At 43.0% G+C, this 20,199-nt stretch overlaps 1 protein-coding gene across 9 annotated transcripts in view; it reads right to left on the reverse strand.

Moving 5' to 3' along the window:
- The window catches only part of ERBB4 (erb-b2 receptor tyrosine kinase 4), a 617,214-nt gene that overhangs the window by 380,829 nt on the left and 216,186 nt on the right, over positions 1-20,199 (reverse strand). For all 9 annotated transcript variants that reach the window (XM_071746874.1, XM_071746873.1, XM_071746881.1 and 6 more), the window contains exon 2: positions 6,120-6,271. In XM_071746874.1, coding sequence (XP_071602975.1) covers positions 6,120-6,271 — 152 coding nt within the window. The remainder of the gene's footprint in view (positions 1-6,119; positions 6,272-20,199) is intronic.

Below are 20,199 nucleotides of genomic sequence, written 5' to 3' on the forward strand. Positions count from 1 at the left end.
TAGTCCATCCCTGTGCCAAAACAGGAGCACACAACTCCCCTCCTAAACACAAATGGGTGTTTCAAACTGTATCTGTGATACGATGTCACCAAAAATAATTGCTATATTAATGGGGCAATAACCAATGTACATATATTTGGTTAAGGCTTGCCAACTCAGTTGAAGGATTAACTGTATATTAATTTTCTCCTATGTTTGTTTTGCAGAAGCTAAAACTTTAATTCAATCAGAAGAACACCAGCCTGCAGAGTCTTTTAGTTTCTCTCAGCCAGAAGCAAAGCCCAAACTCCACTGCTGAGCTGATCTGGGCTGCTTGCTGCTAGGGAAAAGACGAGAGGGGAAAAAAGAGGTTGTACAAGTGGACCCTTCGGTTTATTTTAGGGACAGAAGGCTGGTGTTGTGTACAGATGAGAAAGCAGCCTCCTAGCCCAGCTACTCTGCTTGTTGCAATGCTCTGGACAGCTTTAAAAAGCAAAGAATAGGGCTGGGAGGAGAATAAAACTTGAGTTAAAATTTGGCTGCGGGGAGCTAGCAAAAGCACTTGAGATGAAGCTGCCAGGTTTACAAACAACATTTGAAAACCACTGTGCAAAAGGTGGACAGAAGTATCTGTGTGACAAGTGCGGTGAGTATGGCAGGGGAAGGTGGGAGGTGGGGAGAGGGGCTGAGGTTCCTCCTCAATGCTTTGCAGCTCCCCCAAGCTCTGGTGGGAGGGAGCAGCCATGGCAGCTCAGGGAGCTGCCAGCCACCCCGGGTTATTTGTGTCCCCAAGTAGGCAAGTGTAGCCAGGTGCAAGGGGAAATGTTGGCAGAAGGTGGGGAGGAAGGCAGATGGGAGGCTGGCACACCGCAGGCAGCTTCTGAGAGGGAGGGAAGGGAAAGAAGGTGTGAGCAGGGTCCCTGCACTGCTGTGCTGCATGCACCAGAAGACAAGCACCAGGAGCAAGGGGCTGACACCAAAGATGCCTCGGCAGAGGTACAAATCGAGTGGTAGTGTCCTCTGTCTACCAAAAACGGGTTGAAACCAGACAGGCTGTTGAAAAGGGGCTTTTGAGGAAGAGAGGCAGTGTTGGCACACCAGCAGCTAACAGTCCATGGTGCCTCAAGGACATACCTGCATTACATATGCTCACCTGGGACAGCATAGGAAAGCAGATGCTGCAGAGATGCAGTTGCTGCCTTACTGGCATACTATGAGGGGAAAAAGCAACTGAGGCACAGAAATAATGTAACAACTCCAAACATAGGCCACAAAGCATGGAAGGCTGTTTACCTACCAGCTGAGGCAACTCTGAGAGTGACAGGGTCAGGAGGAAGCTGGGTGAGATTATTTTGCGGACTGTGAGTCATGGAATATTAATCTTCAACAGCAGCAAGCAAGCCCAAAACTCATCAAGGATGAGCTGTACCACACAATCTTTTTGCTGTTAGCCTCTGCTCCCATTCTATTATTTGAATTTGGGAACCATCTCACTTCGAACAGAGCTCTGGTTCATCCAGAACAGTTGGTGGCTGACGAGGGTGAGTGTGAAATATTTTGCCCACACCAGAAGCTGCCAGCCCCTTGTAACCCACCCAGCAGTTGTGTCCATTGCTGTGTGCCCAGGATGCCCTAGCCAGGTTTTAACAGCAAGTTGGAGGTGTCGTCTGTCCACCTGGATTTGTTTGGAATGCAGAGCCCCCCATTCCACTGCTAGCACACCATTAGGCTCTTTATGTGTCCTTTTCCAATGGATAAGGCCCTGTGAGGGCAATTAGGAACACATTTAATTTCCAGATCTGTAATTACCTGGAGACCACCTTTGCATTTTGCCAGCCAAGGAAAAAACACATGCTAGCCAGGCTCTCCTGGTAAAGGAGGTGCAGCAAAGCCCTCCAAAATCCCTGTGCTGGTGTAAAGCCAGGCTGCAGTGCTTTCCAAGCACTTCTGGGGAAGACTGCCCTCTGCACAGGCATAACCTCTCTTTCTGGTGACTCCTCTCCACATCCCACTCTATTTCTGCTGAGCTGGGACCTTCCTAAAAGCTGTCAGTCAGGAATTCAGATGCTCTTTTAGCATAGAAGAGGACACAGAGCTGTGGTGCCAGGCCATCAGGAGACCTCTGTATCATCACAGGGATCTGCCAAGCAAACTGGACAAGGCAATAACCTCCTGTCTCTGCACTACACTTTGCAACACATCTCTTCAGATCACAGGGTCTCTTCTTCACCCTCATCTCCACAGAGACCCTTTCAGAAGGGACTGCTTAGACCCATTTTGATATAAAGGACCAAAAAGGACCAATATTCTATTTTTCTTAAAAAATAGAATATTTTTCTTCCTACCCAGAAGCAGCTTTAAATGCCATGGAGCCAGATGACATGGTTTTTAACCAACTCTTCCTGTGGCTGCTCTGGTAGTCGTCCCACCACCAGAGAGGTCTATTTGACTCAATCTTACTCCAAGGCTATAACACAAGCAGAAGCAAAAATACATAAACCTTACATTATTCTATCTGCCACAAGGTCTAAATGTGATTGTAAGGAAAGCAGAAAGCATGGCCTGGTGCAGGTTTCCACTGAGCACACAGCTCTTCATGCTGGCAAAGGGAAGATGGGGCTAAACATCTTTGCAGTAACCACAGTGGCTCCACAGCTGCCCATCACGAAACGCCCACCCTGAGAAATGGCAGGCAGATAGTGCACCAGGTGAATGAAAAAAGAACTCATAAACCCATGGTAGATCATTTTCAAAGGCTGTTGATTGCAATTAGAAATAAGTTCCATAATCATTTGGGAGAGTTACTGCAGAACGGTATAGAACTTTGGTCATGTCTTCAAAAACAAATAATCTGAATTGGTTAAATAAAATCAGGCCCAAGAAGACAGTTTACTGTCTGTGAACTGCTAAAAGCCTGGGGATTAGTTAAAGATAACTCTTGTTTACCAAATGTGTTAAGCAGAACAAGAGTGCTTGCAGAAGACTTTTCTGTGGTATACTGAGGATTTTATGCTAGTTCACAATACAAAGTTGTTGCTTCTGAAACCAGTCATTTGCAGTATGAACCAGGATGCAACCAGACCTTTTCTCGAGATTTTTTTCTGAAATCCAAGCCAAGGAATTAAAGCCCAGCTCTAGCCTTGACAAGACTCAGGCCATGCACCAGCTCAACCAGTTTATCCAGTTTCAGGGAGGAAGTCCCAGTGCTAAAGAGCTGGAGGGTAGGAAGAAAACTTCACATTGCAATTGCTCACCCTTTTATTGGTCACCCACAGGCAAGCAATACCAAGATTTTAACACAAAAATAAAATACACAAAACTAAACCACCAACTTGTATTCCTGCTCTGCACAGGTACAAAAGTATTAGGAAAAAATTAGAAAATGTAGTCCCTTCATACATGAACAAAGCTCCTCGATCTCAAAACACTGCACTCAGCTGTCACCTGGAAGTTTAAGTGGCTGAGCATTTTGTTCAGGTGACAGGCAGCCCCTTCTAGTCTTAATCAGCAGATATCCAGAGAGCTATCTCAGAGACATAAAGCAAATTCACTTAGGGAATAAACGTCTAAATAAGTATGAGAGATGGGATGCTGATCTTTTAATGTAGCTCTGCAGGGTAAATAAAATTATATGGTTGTTTTGTGGGTTTTTTCACTTCAATTCATTTAGAGTATTCTTCTATTATTGCATGATAAAAAAGCTCAGCATGCTTGGCTTGCTACATCTTCCCTCTGTCCTGTAGTGAGAGGGAGCTACATTGAGCCCTAATGAGAAGGCAGGTGGGCACACAAAGCCCTGGCACTCGTCAGCTGATGTACAGACAGCTCAGGGGTACATCCACTGCCTGTCTGCAGTCCATTTGGTGGAGGAAGAGGGAAATTATTGCAATAGAGACTATGAAAAAAATGGAGCAGGTTGGAGAAGCATCATCTCACACAATAAGTTAATCATATTTAAATCTAAGAGAGACAAAGAGCCATTCTTTTAGTTATCTCTGATCTGCCACCTTCATGTGGCCATTACATCAATGGTTAAATTGAAAAAAACAAGCAGTACTGCCCAACTAACGAATGTTGAATTATCGGCATAAATATGACAACATTTATTTATTTATTTGCCTCACCAATAACATGTTCTCTGTTTGGTTTTCTATTTTAATGACTACAATTTATCATATTAACTAGACGTGCAAGGTTTTGTTTCAAGTCCTGCTTTTTAACAAGACATCTGTGAGAAGGCAGTCTCAGATAAGAGAAGCAATACAACTAACAAAAAAGTGATAGCAACTGTCACCAAAGAGTACAAGTGACCAAACTACCTTGGTATACTACATAGCCCAGGGCCCTTCTTTCTTCCTTTTATTTGCTGATTTTACTGCCCCCTTTCCACCAATATTTTACTCTGCTCTCCACAAGGAATGTTAATGCCCTGATTTCCAAATAATTTGCAGTAGGAAACATAGAAGAGAAGAAAGCTGAAGCAGGGGAACTGTCCGTGATGAATTCAAGCCTTGCACAATGATGGAGTCAGGAGTTTCAAGAGGCATCTTAAACACCAGCAATGCCTGAATTAGTGCAGGGATCTTGCCTGCACAGGTGGTACCTATCTGCCACTTGTCTGACATGCTGGTAACCCAGTTAGTCCAGCTGCACCAAGGCTCTGTCTCTTTCAGAGCACACCCATGTTTTCCCCACTTGTCACAACTGTGAAATGTAGACAGCTATTACTTCTTAAGCATTTGGCACTGAAATTAACAGGCAACCTTTTAGTCTGAGTGTAATTAGCACCCCCAGCTTCACTCCAGAAGTAGCTGGTAGCTGAATTTTGCTTGCAGATCTTTTAGCAGCCTGGTGTACACTTAGAGTAAATATAGGCCAAGGTATAGAGAGGAAAACTTGTGACATCCCCAACAAAAAGCTAAATACACTCACTGTTGGAGAATGTGCTCATAAAACCCCTATCAGAAAGTTCACATTTTTACAAACTGAAAATGAACACTAGGTTCATCCAAGTCCCAGAAAACCAGCACAGCCTGCCAGAGATGGATTCTGCCACTCTCTTTCTGCTGCCAGATCTGAACCTGCCACTCCTTCTATGTGTTCCTTACAAAAATCCCACTTATATACAGACATTCATATTGAAAAACAACATTAGCATTTTGCAGAAGTAAATGCATGCGATACCATATGACATGAGTGGTGTAAACCCTTATCTGTGTCATGACTTGACTTATATTAGAGAGAATGACCAGCAGAGCCTGGCATCACACTGCTACAGGATGCCTGTTTTACTACATACCAGCTTCTTCCATCTTGCAGCCACATAATCTGCAGCATCCTCAGATGCCCACCTGGATCACTCCTTTATGTGGATATTTCTTCAAGCTTAATCCGTTTCAAAAGACTAAATAATGATGGGCCTAAGCTCTTTTAGTTCAGCATTCAACTTTCCCTCCTAGTTTTTGGAGGAACACATAAACCACACTGGAATGTTCTTTCATAACCCCGAAGGCCAAAAGCTTGATATTTACTCAAAATTTGAAGTAAGAACTGAGGAAGTACACAACTCAGGCTCCATGGTGGCAGGACAGCCTTCAGCTACTGCAGACATCCTCTGGATATTGGAGGTTCAATTAGGCTCTTAACTCCATTCCCACACACAGAGGGATCATGTTCATTCAGCAATCCCTCCGTTTTTCCTTTTGTTTGCTCCACAAATATTGCCCAGAGTTCTTCCCTCACTTAGTCTATTAAACAGTCTCTACAAAGATTTCATTACAGTTCGCTTCTCCAAGACTCCAGTTGTTATCTGCATGATTCTCTGACCTTCCTAAACCCTGCCTCACCAGCTCCTTACCTGCTGGCAACACACGGTGACAGAGACCTACTAGGTGTCACCTCTCTCTGTAGTGACATGGCTTTCTCCCCCAAGTCCTGAAGAAATATAAATGATGCATACTCAGAGCATCTGTCACAGCAACAACATCGCTCTTGTTCTCTGCGTACCTGTGACATTTTATTATCCTCTTTATATTGCAATGGAGCCAGTGGGAAAGACACCTGCCCCTCTCCAGCCCAGCACCTGTAGCTACTCCCCTGAACACGTAAGACAGAGGGAAGAGAAACCAAAGATTGCTCACCCGGAGGAAGGAGAGATCTCGGTTGTGCTCAATGCTGGTGATTTCCAGGTTGCCCATAACGACCTCACAGTTCTCATAGTACTTGCGGAGGGCCCGATACTGCTGCTCCAGGTCAGAGAGGGAGCTCAGCTTGTTCTCAGTGCCAGCACACACTGCAAGAAACCACAGGAAAAACCATCACTGTGAGTGGGAAAGAGGGGCACAGAAGCAGAGAAGGAAATAAAGCTTGTATACAGAGGTACAGACAATTGGAACTAAAATCCTGAATAATTCACAGGATTAGGTCCTAAAAAAAAATAAAACCCACCACAAGTTACTTGAGTATCAGCAGTAGAAATGGGGAGGTACAAATATGTTCCATGATCGTCTCAGCAATTAAAGCACTTTTCACCAAATGGGATGAAAGGCTAGTAATTATTGTGAAATGCAAAAAGGCTGAAAAGGTAGAAATGTGAGAAAAATGCAAAACTAGTTGGCACCAGCACATAAGGGGCCAAACCTGGGATTCAGCAACATCCTACTACAGAATCAGGTACTTCACAAGATGTGTTAATCACAGACTAAAGGACATAAGACTGGAGATTCATCCAGCCTGACCTTGGTAATCCAACATTTTCCTTATTCAGCTGATGTTCAGAATGGTCTGTTAGACAAGTCAAAAGCAACCTGATCAGAAGACTTATACACATCATTTAAATAGGGGAAAGACCATAACAAAAAAGTCATAATCATTCCACAAAGTCACCAGACTGACTGTACAGTGGAGATGTGGCAGATGAGTTAGGAAATACCATCCTAACACAATTACTTTTCAGAAGATGTTCTTTAATATACTAATCTGTTCTAAATTCTGAAGTCTGGTTCAAAACTCTGCTCAGACTATTAGCTTGCTGTTCATCAAACAAGGACAAAAAAAGAATGCAGGAAAGAAAAACAAGAAACATTTTACAACAGGGCTGGGCTTTTTTCTACACACATTTACTTTTTTTCTGATTACCAACAGCTTGTGGGTGGTTCATATCTGCAAGCAAATTAATCTGACTATATCCAAACTTTTGCAACGGCCATTATGTTATGCAGAATAGGAGCCAGATGAAAGTAACATTTCTGGAATTACTCCCATTACTGGATTAGATCAATACAAACAAAACTCTCCATGACTGGTGGCATAATCAGCAAAAGTGGCTAAAATGTGCTCTTTTGAATTATGTGGGTCCTTTTTTAAAAATATCAAAAGTAATTAGCTTTTCAGCTACTACTATTATTGACTGTTTTACAACATCTCCTTTTTTTTTTTTTTCTTTTTAATAGAAATGGTAACAATTGTCATCTCTGTGCTCTGCTGTGGCTTCTGCTGTGGTCTCTGCTGCAGAGCAACCTGCTTTTGTACGAGGTTGACTTGAGTTTCAAGCAGCCCTTGGCAAAGGGCTTGAGGAGGCAGCCAGAAACCCATCAACAGCTCAAAGCTTTCTCACAAGGAAACTCCTTCTGCCCTAAAAATGGCAGCAATCTTTTCCTCCTGAACCCACTACTCCCCACCAGCGAGGGACAGCAGGGGCTGGCTTCTTTGTGAGCCATTCATGGGATGAAGGTTTTAGCAGATTATTTCTGGGGTTTCTATTTCCAGCACCTAAAAAGCATGGGCCAAAGCTGAACAGGCGCTACAGTGGACTGCTTTTCCAAATACATATTTGGTCTAAACACCAAAGAAAATATTGTAATGGATGTAGTTCTTTTATCTCTTTCTTGTAGTTTTAAAATATCTTTTTATTTACTTTACTGCTAAAAGTAAAATTTCAAAGTCCTCATTAAGTTTAAAAACTTGAAACATTGGACATATATTCATTATACCATGTTACAAAAAACCAAAACTGGTTGGTTTCCTTGGGTTTTAAAATAGAAACTACCACCTCACTTCAAGGCCTAATTTAAAGCACAAATGTTTTCATTTTGTAACTTTTCTTGTACAAGCATATCACTTAGAGTACTGGCATACCCCTTAGAGTAAGACACAACTCATGAGGATTTTATTTATAATATTTTCAACAGCCTTGTTTGGGATTCCCTAGATGGAAAGACATGGTCCCACTGGGACCTGACATAGCTCTGCTGGACTCAGAACACCTGGAAGGATTAAATACTGCTTCTGGGGAATGGCACATCATCTTTTTTGAAATGCAAAGCCCTGCCCTAGCTCATATTTAAACATATTCGGAACAATCTTGAGATCTGCCGTACAAGCACCTCCACCCTTCAGGGAGACACGCACCTGCCCCTGCCAGAAGACTTCTAAAATGTTTGCTACCAATTACAAAATCAGTTTGTTTGTTTCTTCCCTAAACACAGCAGCATCTGTAACAACAACATTGACTGTTTGCAGCTGACTAAGTGTTATTCTGTCTTAAGGCTCCTGAGGACTAATAAATAATTTCTGTTCCATGTTGCAATCAGTGCTAAGGATCAACATAGCACAGAAAACAATTCCAGCAGCTCAGCTAATAAAGCTATATATTGCAATGCTGGTGTTTCATGTTGCACACCCATTAAATATTTCCTGAAAGCTAATTTGGCCATTTCTTGCTGTAAGGATGAGGATGCACAACACCTGGAGCCTGCTATTGCAAGAGGATTCAACTGGGATGAAGCCAGCCCAGATGTAAGCTGGGGCTGCAGATTTTCTTTAAATAAGATTGAATTTGTACAACCAAACCATTGCAATTAAATACTCCTAGGCTTTGTATTGCTATGGAAACAAATTATTTTGGATTAATAAAATCTTAAAATAATTTAGGAGAAATCATGTTGATACTTTAAATCTAATCTCGAAGTCATTCAGAGCATTTAAATTCTGTCTTAAAGAAAGAAATCCCACAAATACGCAAAATACCTCCTTGGTCCAACTCACACCTGGGCTCCTGCTGCTTGTGAGTTACATGGTAAAAGGTCTGTGCAACCCAGCTCCTCCCAGCTTGCTCTGACACAGAAATTGGGAAACCAGAGAAAGTTACTGCCCAGCGTCAATCCTCCCAAGTACTGAGTGGCCTAGCTCAGTGGCCAAAAGCTTGGCTTTTCAGCTCTATTCTCTCCTGACAAGTCATCTCCCCTTCACAAAACAAAGGAGTTGGAAACAGATGTGAGACCATCCTACACGAACCAGGGGTTGCAGCAGTTCAAATTTTGCACCTTTGGTACCCAACCAGCAGGCAGAAAGAATTCTGGGGGCAGGAAAGAGCCCCAGCCTGCAAAATGAATTGAAGTCCTAAAGCAAATGTAGATATAACCAAGGATTATTAATAATCCATTATTATGAGCCATTAATTTCTCTGTGCTTAAGCTTTACAGCCCAGATTTTGAACATATACTTTTGATGCTCCTTTTAATTATGCCAGATTCAAAATAATAATAAAAAGATAAAACTATTAAACTAAGGAAAGCAGATCAGATCAATCCTCACTTGCAGAAGGATAAAGCTGCAACAGTACCTCTATCCTTCACAGAGAATCCTTTAAAACAGAGATTAGATATGCTGTTGGCCTTTTTTTAAGGCAAAACACAACTAACAGGGTTAAAAGCCATTGCTGCCATGAGGGAGAAATGCTGCTGCCACATACAATGACAAAGATGCTCCTGGTTTTCCACAAACACCAGGGAGCCAGACCTTGGAAGGATAGAGGACAGAAAGGAGCTGGAAAGTGGAGTTAATATAAGTTTTATTCACCCATTATGAGCCCAGGAAGCAATTCAAAGGCAAAAATAATCGTTCTTGGTCTGATTTGCCAAAATAGTTAATAAGTACTAAAGTAACTGCATGTGAGGTGGGAGCTGAGAAGGGGTGACACAGGATCCCCAGTCCCTCTGTCCCTGAGCTCAACACAGAGTACAAACATCCCCCTCACACCCTCCTGCTCATCTCCAGCAACAGGGACAGGTATCCCGGTGTTGTGGCAACTCTTTAAAATTAGGTGCCAAAATAATACATAGTTTCAGGAATGCTCTAGCTGTACATAGGCATAAACACGAGCACAACAAAATATATTTCCTCACCAAGGCATGCAAAACCACTACAATCTGTATTTCATAAACTCTCTCCAAAGCACTTAGTTGTATACTGTTAGACACATTATTTTATATAGCCTAAGAAACAGAAAAGCAAGAAAAAAACTGCTAAAAGCAGCTTCTGCAGCAGGACCCCTCCTGTTTAATAAAAGGTACTCATTCCCCTGCCTGCAGCTGAGGTCAAACATATAGAAGCTGAAGAGGTACCTCCTGTCTGCAGCTTTTCTCGCATCTCTGAGCGTGTATACTCCAACTTGCTCAAGAAATCTTACAAAGGCATCTCGATGAGGGAAACCCTTCAGCATCATTTCAACATATTCCCAGGAAAATTTGACATCCCTTTACATTTTCCCAGACAGAAACTCAGTGAGCTGTTGACTGATAGCCTGTACCAGGTTGCCATTAAGCTCTCAAACACATCTCTTCACTGACATGCATCGCCAATCCCTCTCTTGCCATATTCTGGCAACAAATCTTCTAGAGTATGGATGTATGTGTGTTATCTCAAAGCTGAAGGACATGCACTTTCCTATCTGGTCATCTGATAGTGACCAGCCAGGCTGCCTGCCTGTGGCTGCTTCTCATACACCCGAAACGTAGTTAATTTTGGGCAAGTGCCAGGGCAGAGTGCTGCTCGGTCATCACAAACATGGATTTCAGGCATTACTCACACATTCACACTTCACACTCAGTTGTTTCCTTATTACTAGCTACCTAAAATGATGGAGAAGAGCTTCAGCTCCTAATGGCCCCAATTACAGTAGTCTGTATTGAATTGAATTTACGTCCTTCATCAATATTCACGCACATGACTTGGAAATTAATTTCCCATTGATATTTTTTCATAACAAAGCCAAATGATTCAGATGCTCACTTAAAGGCAGCAAATAATTAAGGCATTTAAAAATGTCCTTTAACTTTTGCTTTTTAGGCCATTATTTTTGCCCTGCTCTGTTGATGATAAATCTATACATTAAATTACAAAATCCAACTTGACTCCATCTAGTCCTGTTTCTTGTAATACTAATGGATTTTATAATCCTCTCAGCTCAACAGCTTAACTAACTTTTGGAAGTAGGTCAACTTGTTTAATTTCATATTCAACCTCCCTCTAGATCTGCCTACATTTGGAGTTATTCAGAAAGAGTGAATCCCATCATCTCTGGCCTGGTCAGCCCCACCTGAAATATTGGTATCTTGCTGCTCTTCCCAAATGCAGTCAGAAAAGCAGTAATGAGGTATCCTTGTTATCGGCTCCAAGGGATTTATCTTGTGTATCTGGATATATTCTTTTGAATCATAAAGCACTAATTATCATCTCATAGCACAACCTCCAGCTTTGTTGATCAGTTTGTCCAAAAGCAGACCAAAAACACACCAGGAGGCTTAATCTCTCAGACCTACTCATTTCAGAAGTGTGTTTATAAAAAGATAATCACACTATCCTCCATCCCAGGCAGGACAAGCCCAACAACAGTTCATACCCTCTTTCTAACCTATTCTTTCCCCCTACTTTGCACTTATTTACTTAATCAGCTGTGCTTGTACAGCCAGGACCATCACCAGGGTTTCCTGACAAGGCAGCTAATGTAACTGTTTATTAATGATTGCAAACACTCATGGCAATTTGTTAAGGCCCCCAGATGGAGGGAAATACTCAAATCCTTTAAGGAACACGCAATTACCAGCAATGCAGCAGCCGTGCCCATTCATTTCACTCTGCTCCACACTCTCAGCAGCAGCCCGGGCTCTCTCGCGCATACACAAAGAAAAAGCGGTAAATACGTTTTTAATCCTTTCAATTTTTTTTACATCTCTGCTTGAATGAGCTGCCTAAGACTTGAATTTTTCTTGCAATAAAGCACATCCTAACAAAAAGGAAGGACCCCCTGAACATACAGTCTTGCAGATGTCTCTTGGGAGAGGGCAAAGCACTTCTTGAGGTCACCACCCATTTCCCTGTAAGCTTAGTGGGTTTGGAGAGTGTTTTAAAATTAGAGGCTTGCTTTCCCTAACTGAGAGATTGTAGTGAAGGACAGCATAATTTTCTCTGTATTCCTAATTAGAAACTCAGCTTGCACAAGTGTTTTCCTTCCGTGAGGTCTGCCCTACTCCAGAAAATTACCATCCCATTTGAATCCAGTTGCATGCAATCAACCCGACCACCATGAACCCCTGGACAGCCACAGAGCCAGAAGAGAAGCTCAGCATTGCCATCCTGCTGCCATTCAGAGTCCACCAGAGTACCATCAGGATGAGGTAATGTGGTACAGGCTGGTCCATGGTGGCTGTGAGCCACACCATAATCCCTTTTACCTTCATGCACAAGGCCCAGAAACACAAGTCTGGGAGATCTATTATTTATTTTGCTTTCCAAGTTAAGCTCTTGATAACTGCTAAATAACGTCAAATAAAAAAAATTTACAATAATTTTCCATCAGCCTTTAATGTTCAATGCTAAAAGGACACTTTGAAAAACCAATATAGCTTTTCTTCCCTTTCCATGAAGAAGAGGTCCCTGGGTTGACTGCACAAGGGACCAAAAGCCATAATTCCCTGAAATTTGCTCACTAAACCTCCAAATATCATTTCATATGCTACTGTAAAAGCTTCCTAGAACTTCCAGAAAAGTTGGAGAAATGTATTTTATCAGGGTGGTCCCACCTCTAGTAGAGGCTTGTCAGCTGCCACCTACAAAGGGAACATCTTTCCCAGTTTTATGAAGAGGAACACAAACAGGTGCAGTGAAGACTGACACTGATTGTAACTTGATGAAGAAGGGTGAGTTATGTGTGATAATACTTTTCCAAGCTGATGGCACTCTCTCCTTGCACGGAGCTCTCCAAAATGTTTGGTAGATGCTACAGAGCATATTTTACCAAAGCAGCATTCCTGTTCGTATCAACCAGAAAACAGCATCAAAACGCTGAATGCTGATTAGATTTATACTGTGACATTTCAAGGATAATTGCCTCTGCCAACTATGTCAAGCCATTGTCATCTGTTTATTTTTTGCCAATATTTCCAGCTATGTTTCTCTTTTATCTTCATCACATACATATTGTGATACAACTGGAAAGGACAAAATGGAAAATATTGTGCTGCAGGACCTACCTCACACAGCTACCATTAAAACCAACAAAAAACCCAACCAAACAAACAAAAAAAACCCCAGAAATTAATACAAGAGGCTTTGCCAACAGTTCTTCCCCCCCACAAAGCCTTTGTACCAAATTATTTTCTCTGGGTATTTCTCCATTCTTTTTTCTCTCTCTTCACAGACAAACACACTGCCAGCCTTTCCTCATTTCATTCTATTTTGAGGGTAAATAGTTGCTTCTTAACTATAATGTAGGTACCGGACTTGACAAGCAATTAAAACAAACAATTTCCACTCATCTAACTTTGCCAAATTAGTCATCTGCCATCTGCTCTATCATCTGGCTCTCCTTGAGGTCTTGCTGTGAATCTGGAAGCATTTGCTCCGACAAGGAGGCAGCTGATAAGCCTCCAAGCTGGCGGGGAACCCAAAGGAAAGGGGTGATAGGGGGGTGACACATGGCCCTACACCACTCACTGCCGCTCACATCAGGCCAGCTGCTGCCAATGATCAAACTGGCAAATGCTCGTCATGAAAGTTGAGATAGAAAAGCTTTTGAAAATAAAGATTTCCTTTACAGACACATGTGTGTCATGTAGCATAGGAGGGGTGTGGGATTTTCTTACCAGATGCAGGAGGAAAAAAATAATGTACATTATTGAAATGTCTTCAGCATTACAATTTAGTTCACACTGTAGTACATAACCTCAACAAGCAACAAACAGACATTATTTAAGAGATATTTGAGTGATCTCTGCTTCCAGCACCTAGCTTAGTTCAGATAACGCTTCATTTGGAGACAGTGAAAAGGTTTTCAAATAGCTCTGAAATACAAGGCCAGTCTCCTTTGCCCTCCAACCACTTGGGAGGACCTTTCTCTGTTACCATGTTTCCAGTTTTGCCTCTGCACTGGGTCTGATCAAGAACATTAATAGCATCCCTTTTCCAACTGACCTACATTTCCTCCTCAAAGAAATTAAATACCACTACAACGTGCAAGTTAGTCCACACAAATATTGCCATTGCCCTCAACCATCACATGGAGGAATCGCTCTCCCTGTTGTTGGTGAAAGCCATTACAGACCACCTATTCCTGCACTAATCTCCAGTTTGGCCACTTGGATGCAGCACCCAAAACGAACTTTGTGAACATAACTTTTCATGCCAAGAACCAAAATTCTCTCCCTACACTATCAAAGTACTGACCACCACCAACACCTTCTAAGATTAAGTCTTCAGATAAATGATCATGAGTAACACAAGGCCACAAGTTCTTCAGCAGGTAAATGCAGAGCAAACTGTCAAGCTGGAGGCCTGGAGATTTTGCAAATATTGCTCTCCAACCCCCACCTTTCTCAAGTCCTGCTTCAGCCCAGCAGCAATGGCTCATGGAACCTGCTGTCCTCCATCACTGCATTGCAGTGTATCCTGGATCCCTGCCAGGGCAAAGGGTGGAAATCTCTGCAGGTCTCAGCAGTTTGGGTTGCTTTTTAAATGCATGGGGAACGGGAGGATGCAAGATGATGAAGCACCAATCTCAAGTACCAGGTGAACACATGCAAGGGTGGGAATGGGGGGGAAGCACAAGGGGGTCAGGCACTTGAACTGGGTATTGTACACGTGTCTTCAACACAAATCAATTTAGCAAGGAATGCCAAGGTTGATCCTGCTGCAAGGTTGGTCCCAAATAATTTCCCAGGTCATAAACCAAACTGCTTTGCTGAGGGCTCCTTCTCCTGCAAGAGGCTCTCCTGGGGGCCCAGGGCTGCTCAGCCTGCACAGAGCATTGCTGCAGTGGTGGCCACCTTCCCCAGAAGCTTCTGCTGCTCCACTGGGATTTGTGTCTCCATGACAGCCTCAGGCCTTTGCCTGCCTGCCTTCCTTTTATTTCCTTCCCCAGAGGGCTCTGAATACCGCAAGAATTCACTCAACTTAAATGCATTTTAATTAACACTGTACAAACAAGCTGAGTTTGTGTGTGCACAAGGGAGCACATTCATTCAGCTTCTGCCTGATCCTCAGCCTGAGAAATCCAGTGGGAATGCTGGCAGCCACTGCGATTGGAACGGGATTGCAGTCCTCGATGCCTATACAGTATTTAAAATACATTTGGCAAGATGCACAACAAACCCTCAGATCCTACTTACTACTGTTTAAGCACCGTTTATATAAAAGATAAGGCTCAGATGGGGTAGGTGGGACAGGTGCTTTTGTATCTGCTAATGTAAGTGTTGGTAATTAGTCACCACTAAAGCACCACACAGCAACTGCTGCCTGGTTAGAGGGTAAGCACCAGGCACTTGAGACATTAAAAAAAAAAAAAAAAGTAAAAAAAAAAAAAAGGTATTTCCCTGAGATCTCCTGCAGTAATCGTTCTCACACTGCATGAGTAATTATCACATAATCCAAATACCACCTAATAAAATGATTAAAGTAACTGTGAAATTTAAACACAAAGAAATGGACTGCTTTGGAGAGAACAATCTCCCCGCACTCTTGACTAGCCTGCAAGGCAGAATTGCAAAAGGGCTTTAACAACAGGTCCCTTACAAACATTTGGGAAACAAAGAAAAGCAGCACCTCACGGGGAGCAACCGCAATGGCCATGCTGGGGATTGGGTGTCCCCATTAACGCGGGGGCAGGAGCAAGTGCAACGTTTCAGAGCTGCATTCTCCAAGTGCTTCAAGGTGACTGTGCAATGCAAAAGAACCTGATTAAAAAAACTACCCTATTGTAGCAAAAATGCAGAGGTCTAATAAGTTGAAGCTACACGGAGTTTATTTTTCATTGATGAAAATAACAGGCTTTCAAGCTACACGATAACCTTGTCAAACAGGAGAATTCAGCTCATGTAAGACAGCTGAAATGGTAATTATTTAAACTTGGAAGTACTGCGGATGAGGGGAAGGCATTGCAGTCGTAGGGAGAGGCAGGGGCTGCACTGAGGCTGTCCAGGTCCATGGGGTGGACACGAGACTTTGTCCGGAGCCAAAACACACTGGACCTGGGAACAGGGACCACATCCCGGACTCTGTGGCAGTCACATACATTGAGGTCACTGAATCAAATAATTAATCCAAAGTGTTGTCTTACACAGCCTTTCTTAAACCAGTGGTTGTCCTTTCCTAATTGCCCATGGCTAAACTAAGCAATAAACCCCATATGTTATTAAACGAAATGCTTTCAGATAGCAGTTTATAGGCAGGGGAAAAAAAATCAAACTTCTAATAACTAAAGTCTATGCAAGAACCATTTTTACTTCTATATGCTATGTATAAAAACATACAGCCTAATTTTAAAATATTATCTGCCACAGACAACCCTTCATCTCTTCTACTTTGTGTCCATTTCAGACAAACAGCTTCATACAGATTACTGAGCACGTATGGTTTTGCCAACAGACACACTCAGGGATGGAGGAGCAGGTAAACAACAAAAATCCCATCTCCTCAAATCTGCATGTTGTGAACCAAGTCCTGGATTACATAATTTATATTAAACATAATAAAAATAAAAAGCTAACTAGAAGTCTGAACACCGAATAAATTCTTCCAAGGCTACTGAGGGCTTCAGCTGTAGTGAACAGCAGCTCTGTGGCCATTTTTGGGTACAGTCATAGAATCACAGACTGGGTTGGGTTGGAAAGGGACCTTAAACACGATCTGGTTCCAAACCCCCAGCATGGGCAGGGACACCTCCTCCTAGAGCAGGTTGATTCACGTCCCATCCAGCCTCGCCCTGAAAACTTCCAAGGACTTTTCCCTCTTCATGCAATTCCTACTACACCTTTGGAAATGATTTCACTTTTCAAGGCTACAAGAGGGCATAGGGGAATGAGGGTTGCTGTGAAATAGTCCCTCTAATACACTTCCCCTGAAGTCAAACCTGACAAAGCAATTTCAAAATCTGCAGTTGTTTTCTTTACTCACCATATTCTTACACTGGATTAATCTAAGGCATATTTAATGTGCTCTTTTTTGTTTCATATACTTTTAGAAATCATTCCAAAAGCTAAGTTCTAAGTACACATACTTGTCAAAATCAAGTACTATAAATTCTTTACAAAGCAGTTTGCTCAAATATGCTCCCTTTTAATATTGTCTGTTCTTTCTGTTAGACTTTTTCAAATGCATTCCATATATATTTCATAAATGTTTCGGTTTATTCCTACCCCTCTGCCCCAGAGACTGCCCTTAAACTTCTGTCTATTGATTGTGATGGTATCAATTTGTAAAGGTCAACAGAAAGCTTCTCTGACAGCTGAATTCAGAAAGCAATTTTTAAATGAGCTGTTTCTCTTCCCCTACAAAGCAAGATGCCAACAAATCAAAACCTGAGGTCTTTATTTCAGTGCCCTGACCAGTGGCTTTGATAGGCTTTGGATCTTTGATGTCCAGTGAACACACTTTGGAAATCTAAGCTTGTCTGAGTCCTAAAGAACAGCAACAATGTGAAAAAGTACGTTTACGAAGAGAAAGGTATGAAAGTTATGAAAAGAAGAGTACTAATTTGCTGCTCTGAAAACCTCTGCAGATATCAAGTACCAGGGCTCCCAGGGCTCATCACACAAATGTCACTATGTGGACTCAGCCTCATGCATCTTTTTACCGTACATGAATAACTTCGGTTGTACACTACAAAAAACCCAAACCTCCACAACTTCCTGGCTAGCCAAAAAACCAGACCGTGCCAACTTATTTTGATGTCTGCTTCAAATTGGTACTGAAATAACAGGTCATTTTGTCTGGGGTTGTGATCAAAAGCCTCTTCAAAAGGCTTCTGCCCTTTCTCCCAATCCTACTGCTTACAGAGTATCTCAAATTCATAACCACTGAAAGTAGGACTGCACAATTTATGGCACTGTTATACATGAAGAAAACCTGCCATAAATCAAAGAAAACAGTTATATAAATGAGCATAAAAGTGCAGGGAAATGTCACAAGATAGCAATAAAGTATCTTCCAAATGGTAAATCCCAGGAGCAGAAGGACCATTAGTTTTGAATCCTCCACTCAGCGACAGCAGGACTGGTTTATCTCTGGAGTAATCAGCACTGGAACTTGCCTCACTCAGTAACTGTGGGTTCAGACAAAACTGCACACCCTTGGTGAGGATTCAGGGAAGGCAAGAGGAAGCAGAGACAGCAAACACACAATGGTCATAAGTACCACTGCAATCCCATCAGGTTTCCCCCTGCTGCTATAATACTGTTGGTCTTTTCAGAGCCGGGCTGCCTATTTTCCTGGCCCCTTTTCACTGAAATGCAGAAACCGTGGAGGGCTGATTCTTACTTTACCTGCCAGAAAAGAGATGCCTGCCCCAGGGTGGCCAGGCAGGTCTCCTCTGCAGACATGGAAAAGAAAGCTGCTTTAGCAAAAAGACAGCAATATAGAATAGATCCAAAGCTTGCCTGGGGAATGAACTGCTGAAATGCACCAGCCAGACATCCTCCAGGGACCAAAGAGGCTATGGAAAACATGGCAGCCCTGGAAAGGAGGGGTAAGAGACTCTGTAAGAACAGCGTGAGGGATTTGACCTGACAAACACCACCAGCACATTTCACCAATCTCCTTGACCCCAGCCTGGGCTGCTATCAGATATTTGGTGATTTTTCTGCAAATGCTACTAGCAGAAGAACTGACATATAACAGTAAAATGCCAAGAAATTTTACTGGGATGAAGGAATGTCAATACCTTATAGAACACTGGAGCTGCCCCTGGAACAGTGGTGGCAGCACCATGAGGATCTGTGGACAAATTAAAGCTTCAGCCAGTAGCATATGGAGAGGATGGCAGGAGAAAATCACACTAAGAAAGCGTGGGTGCAGGGGATTCCCAGTCCAGCCTCTTGTGATGCTTCTCCTGGGTATTCCCTTTCCATGCTGCTTGCTCCAGGGATGCTATGAGTGAGCAGTCCAGAGCAACCACCAGCCTATGCCCTAAGCCTTACTTCTTATGTCTGTACACAATGTCAGCCATTCCCTGATCCTTTTCAACTCAGAAAATACTCAAGACTATTCCTGACATGCACCTTTATCCTGAAAATGGTAACCATTAGCTCACTGTTAAAATAACATGTCCCAGTGATGTGCCAAAATAATGTTTTCTGGTTCTTAACCCAAGGCAAGGGGGAAAAAAGGAAAAGATGCAGCAGATGCCCGGCTGCTTTTTTTTTTCAAAGATGTGGACTACACATTCCCACCAACCAAAAGCAGCTTCACATTCCTGCCTTTCACAAGATGATAGTGCTTCTGCCCAAAGACCTCTCCACCCTATTTTTCTTTTTTTTTCCATAAAACAACACTGAGGCAGGGGGATGCACAACAGACGCCTCACTCCTTTGGTATTGGGGTGGAAAGCAGCAGGCACACCAGCAGCAGCCTCATTAAGAAGCAAAGGCCAAGAAGCAATTTACCCAAAGCAAACCCTCTGCAAGGAGGCTGCTCCCTGGGTCTTTGTTTCATTAATACCTTTCTCTTCCTCACCCCACTCAATGATCCAGATCATCTGAACCTGAGAAACCAGAGGGAGGCAGGAGGGGGAGCCCCGGGGGGGGGCACAGGGCACCCAGCATGTGATCCCAGCAAAACCTTCTGCCCGGAGGCTTTGGCCACAGCCATGTGTTTAAGTGATGCGGGAGCACGTGCGGCCAGAGAGGCTCAGAGCAAATTTACCCATTGCAAAATGTCCTTGAAGCTGCCTGCCTGTGACGGGTAAATGGCACTGAAGGTCGGGGAAGCTAATTTGACAGTAATGAGCCTGGCTCTGCACTGCTCCCTGAGCTGGTAGCCCCATCCCTTAAAACGCCCACACTCACCCAGAAACCACCCTGCAGGGTGCAGAGGAGTTCCCAGGAGCAGGACTCTCTTGTTTTCCCTCCTTCACTCTGTGCCTACAAAACGCATACACTTTTTTTTACAACG

The sequence above is a fragment of the Heliangelus exortis genome, chromosome 6, assembly GCF_036169615.1.
Source record: "Heliangelus exortis chromosome 6, bHelExo1.hap1, whole genome shotgun sequence".
NCBI lineage: Eukaryota > Metazoa > Chordata > Aves > Apodiformes > Trochilidae > Heliangelus > Heliangelus exortis.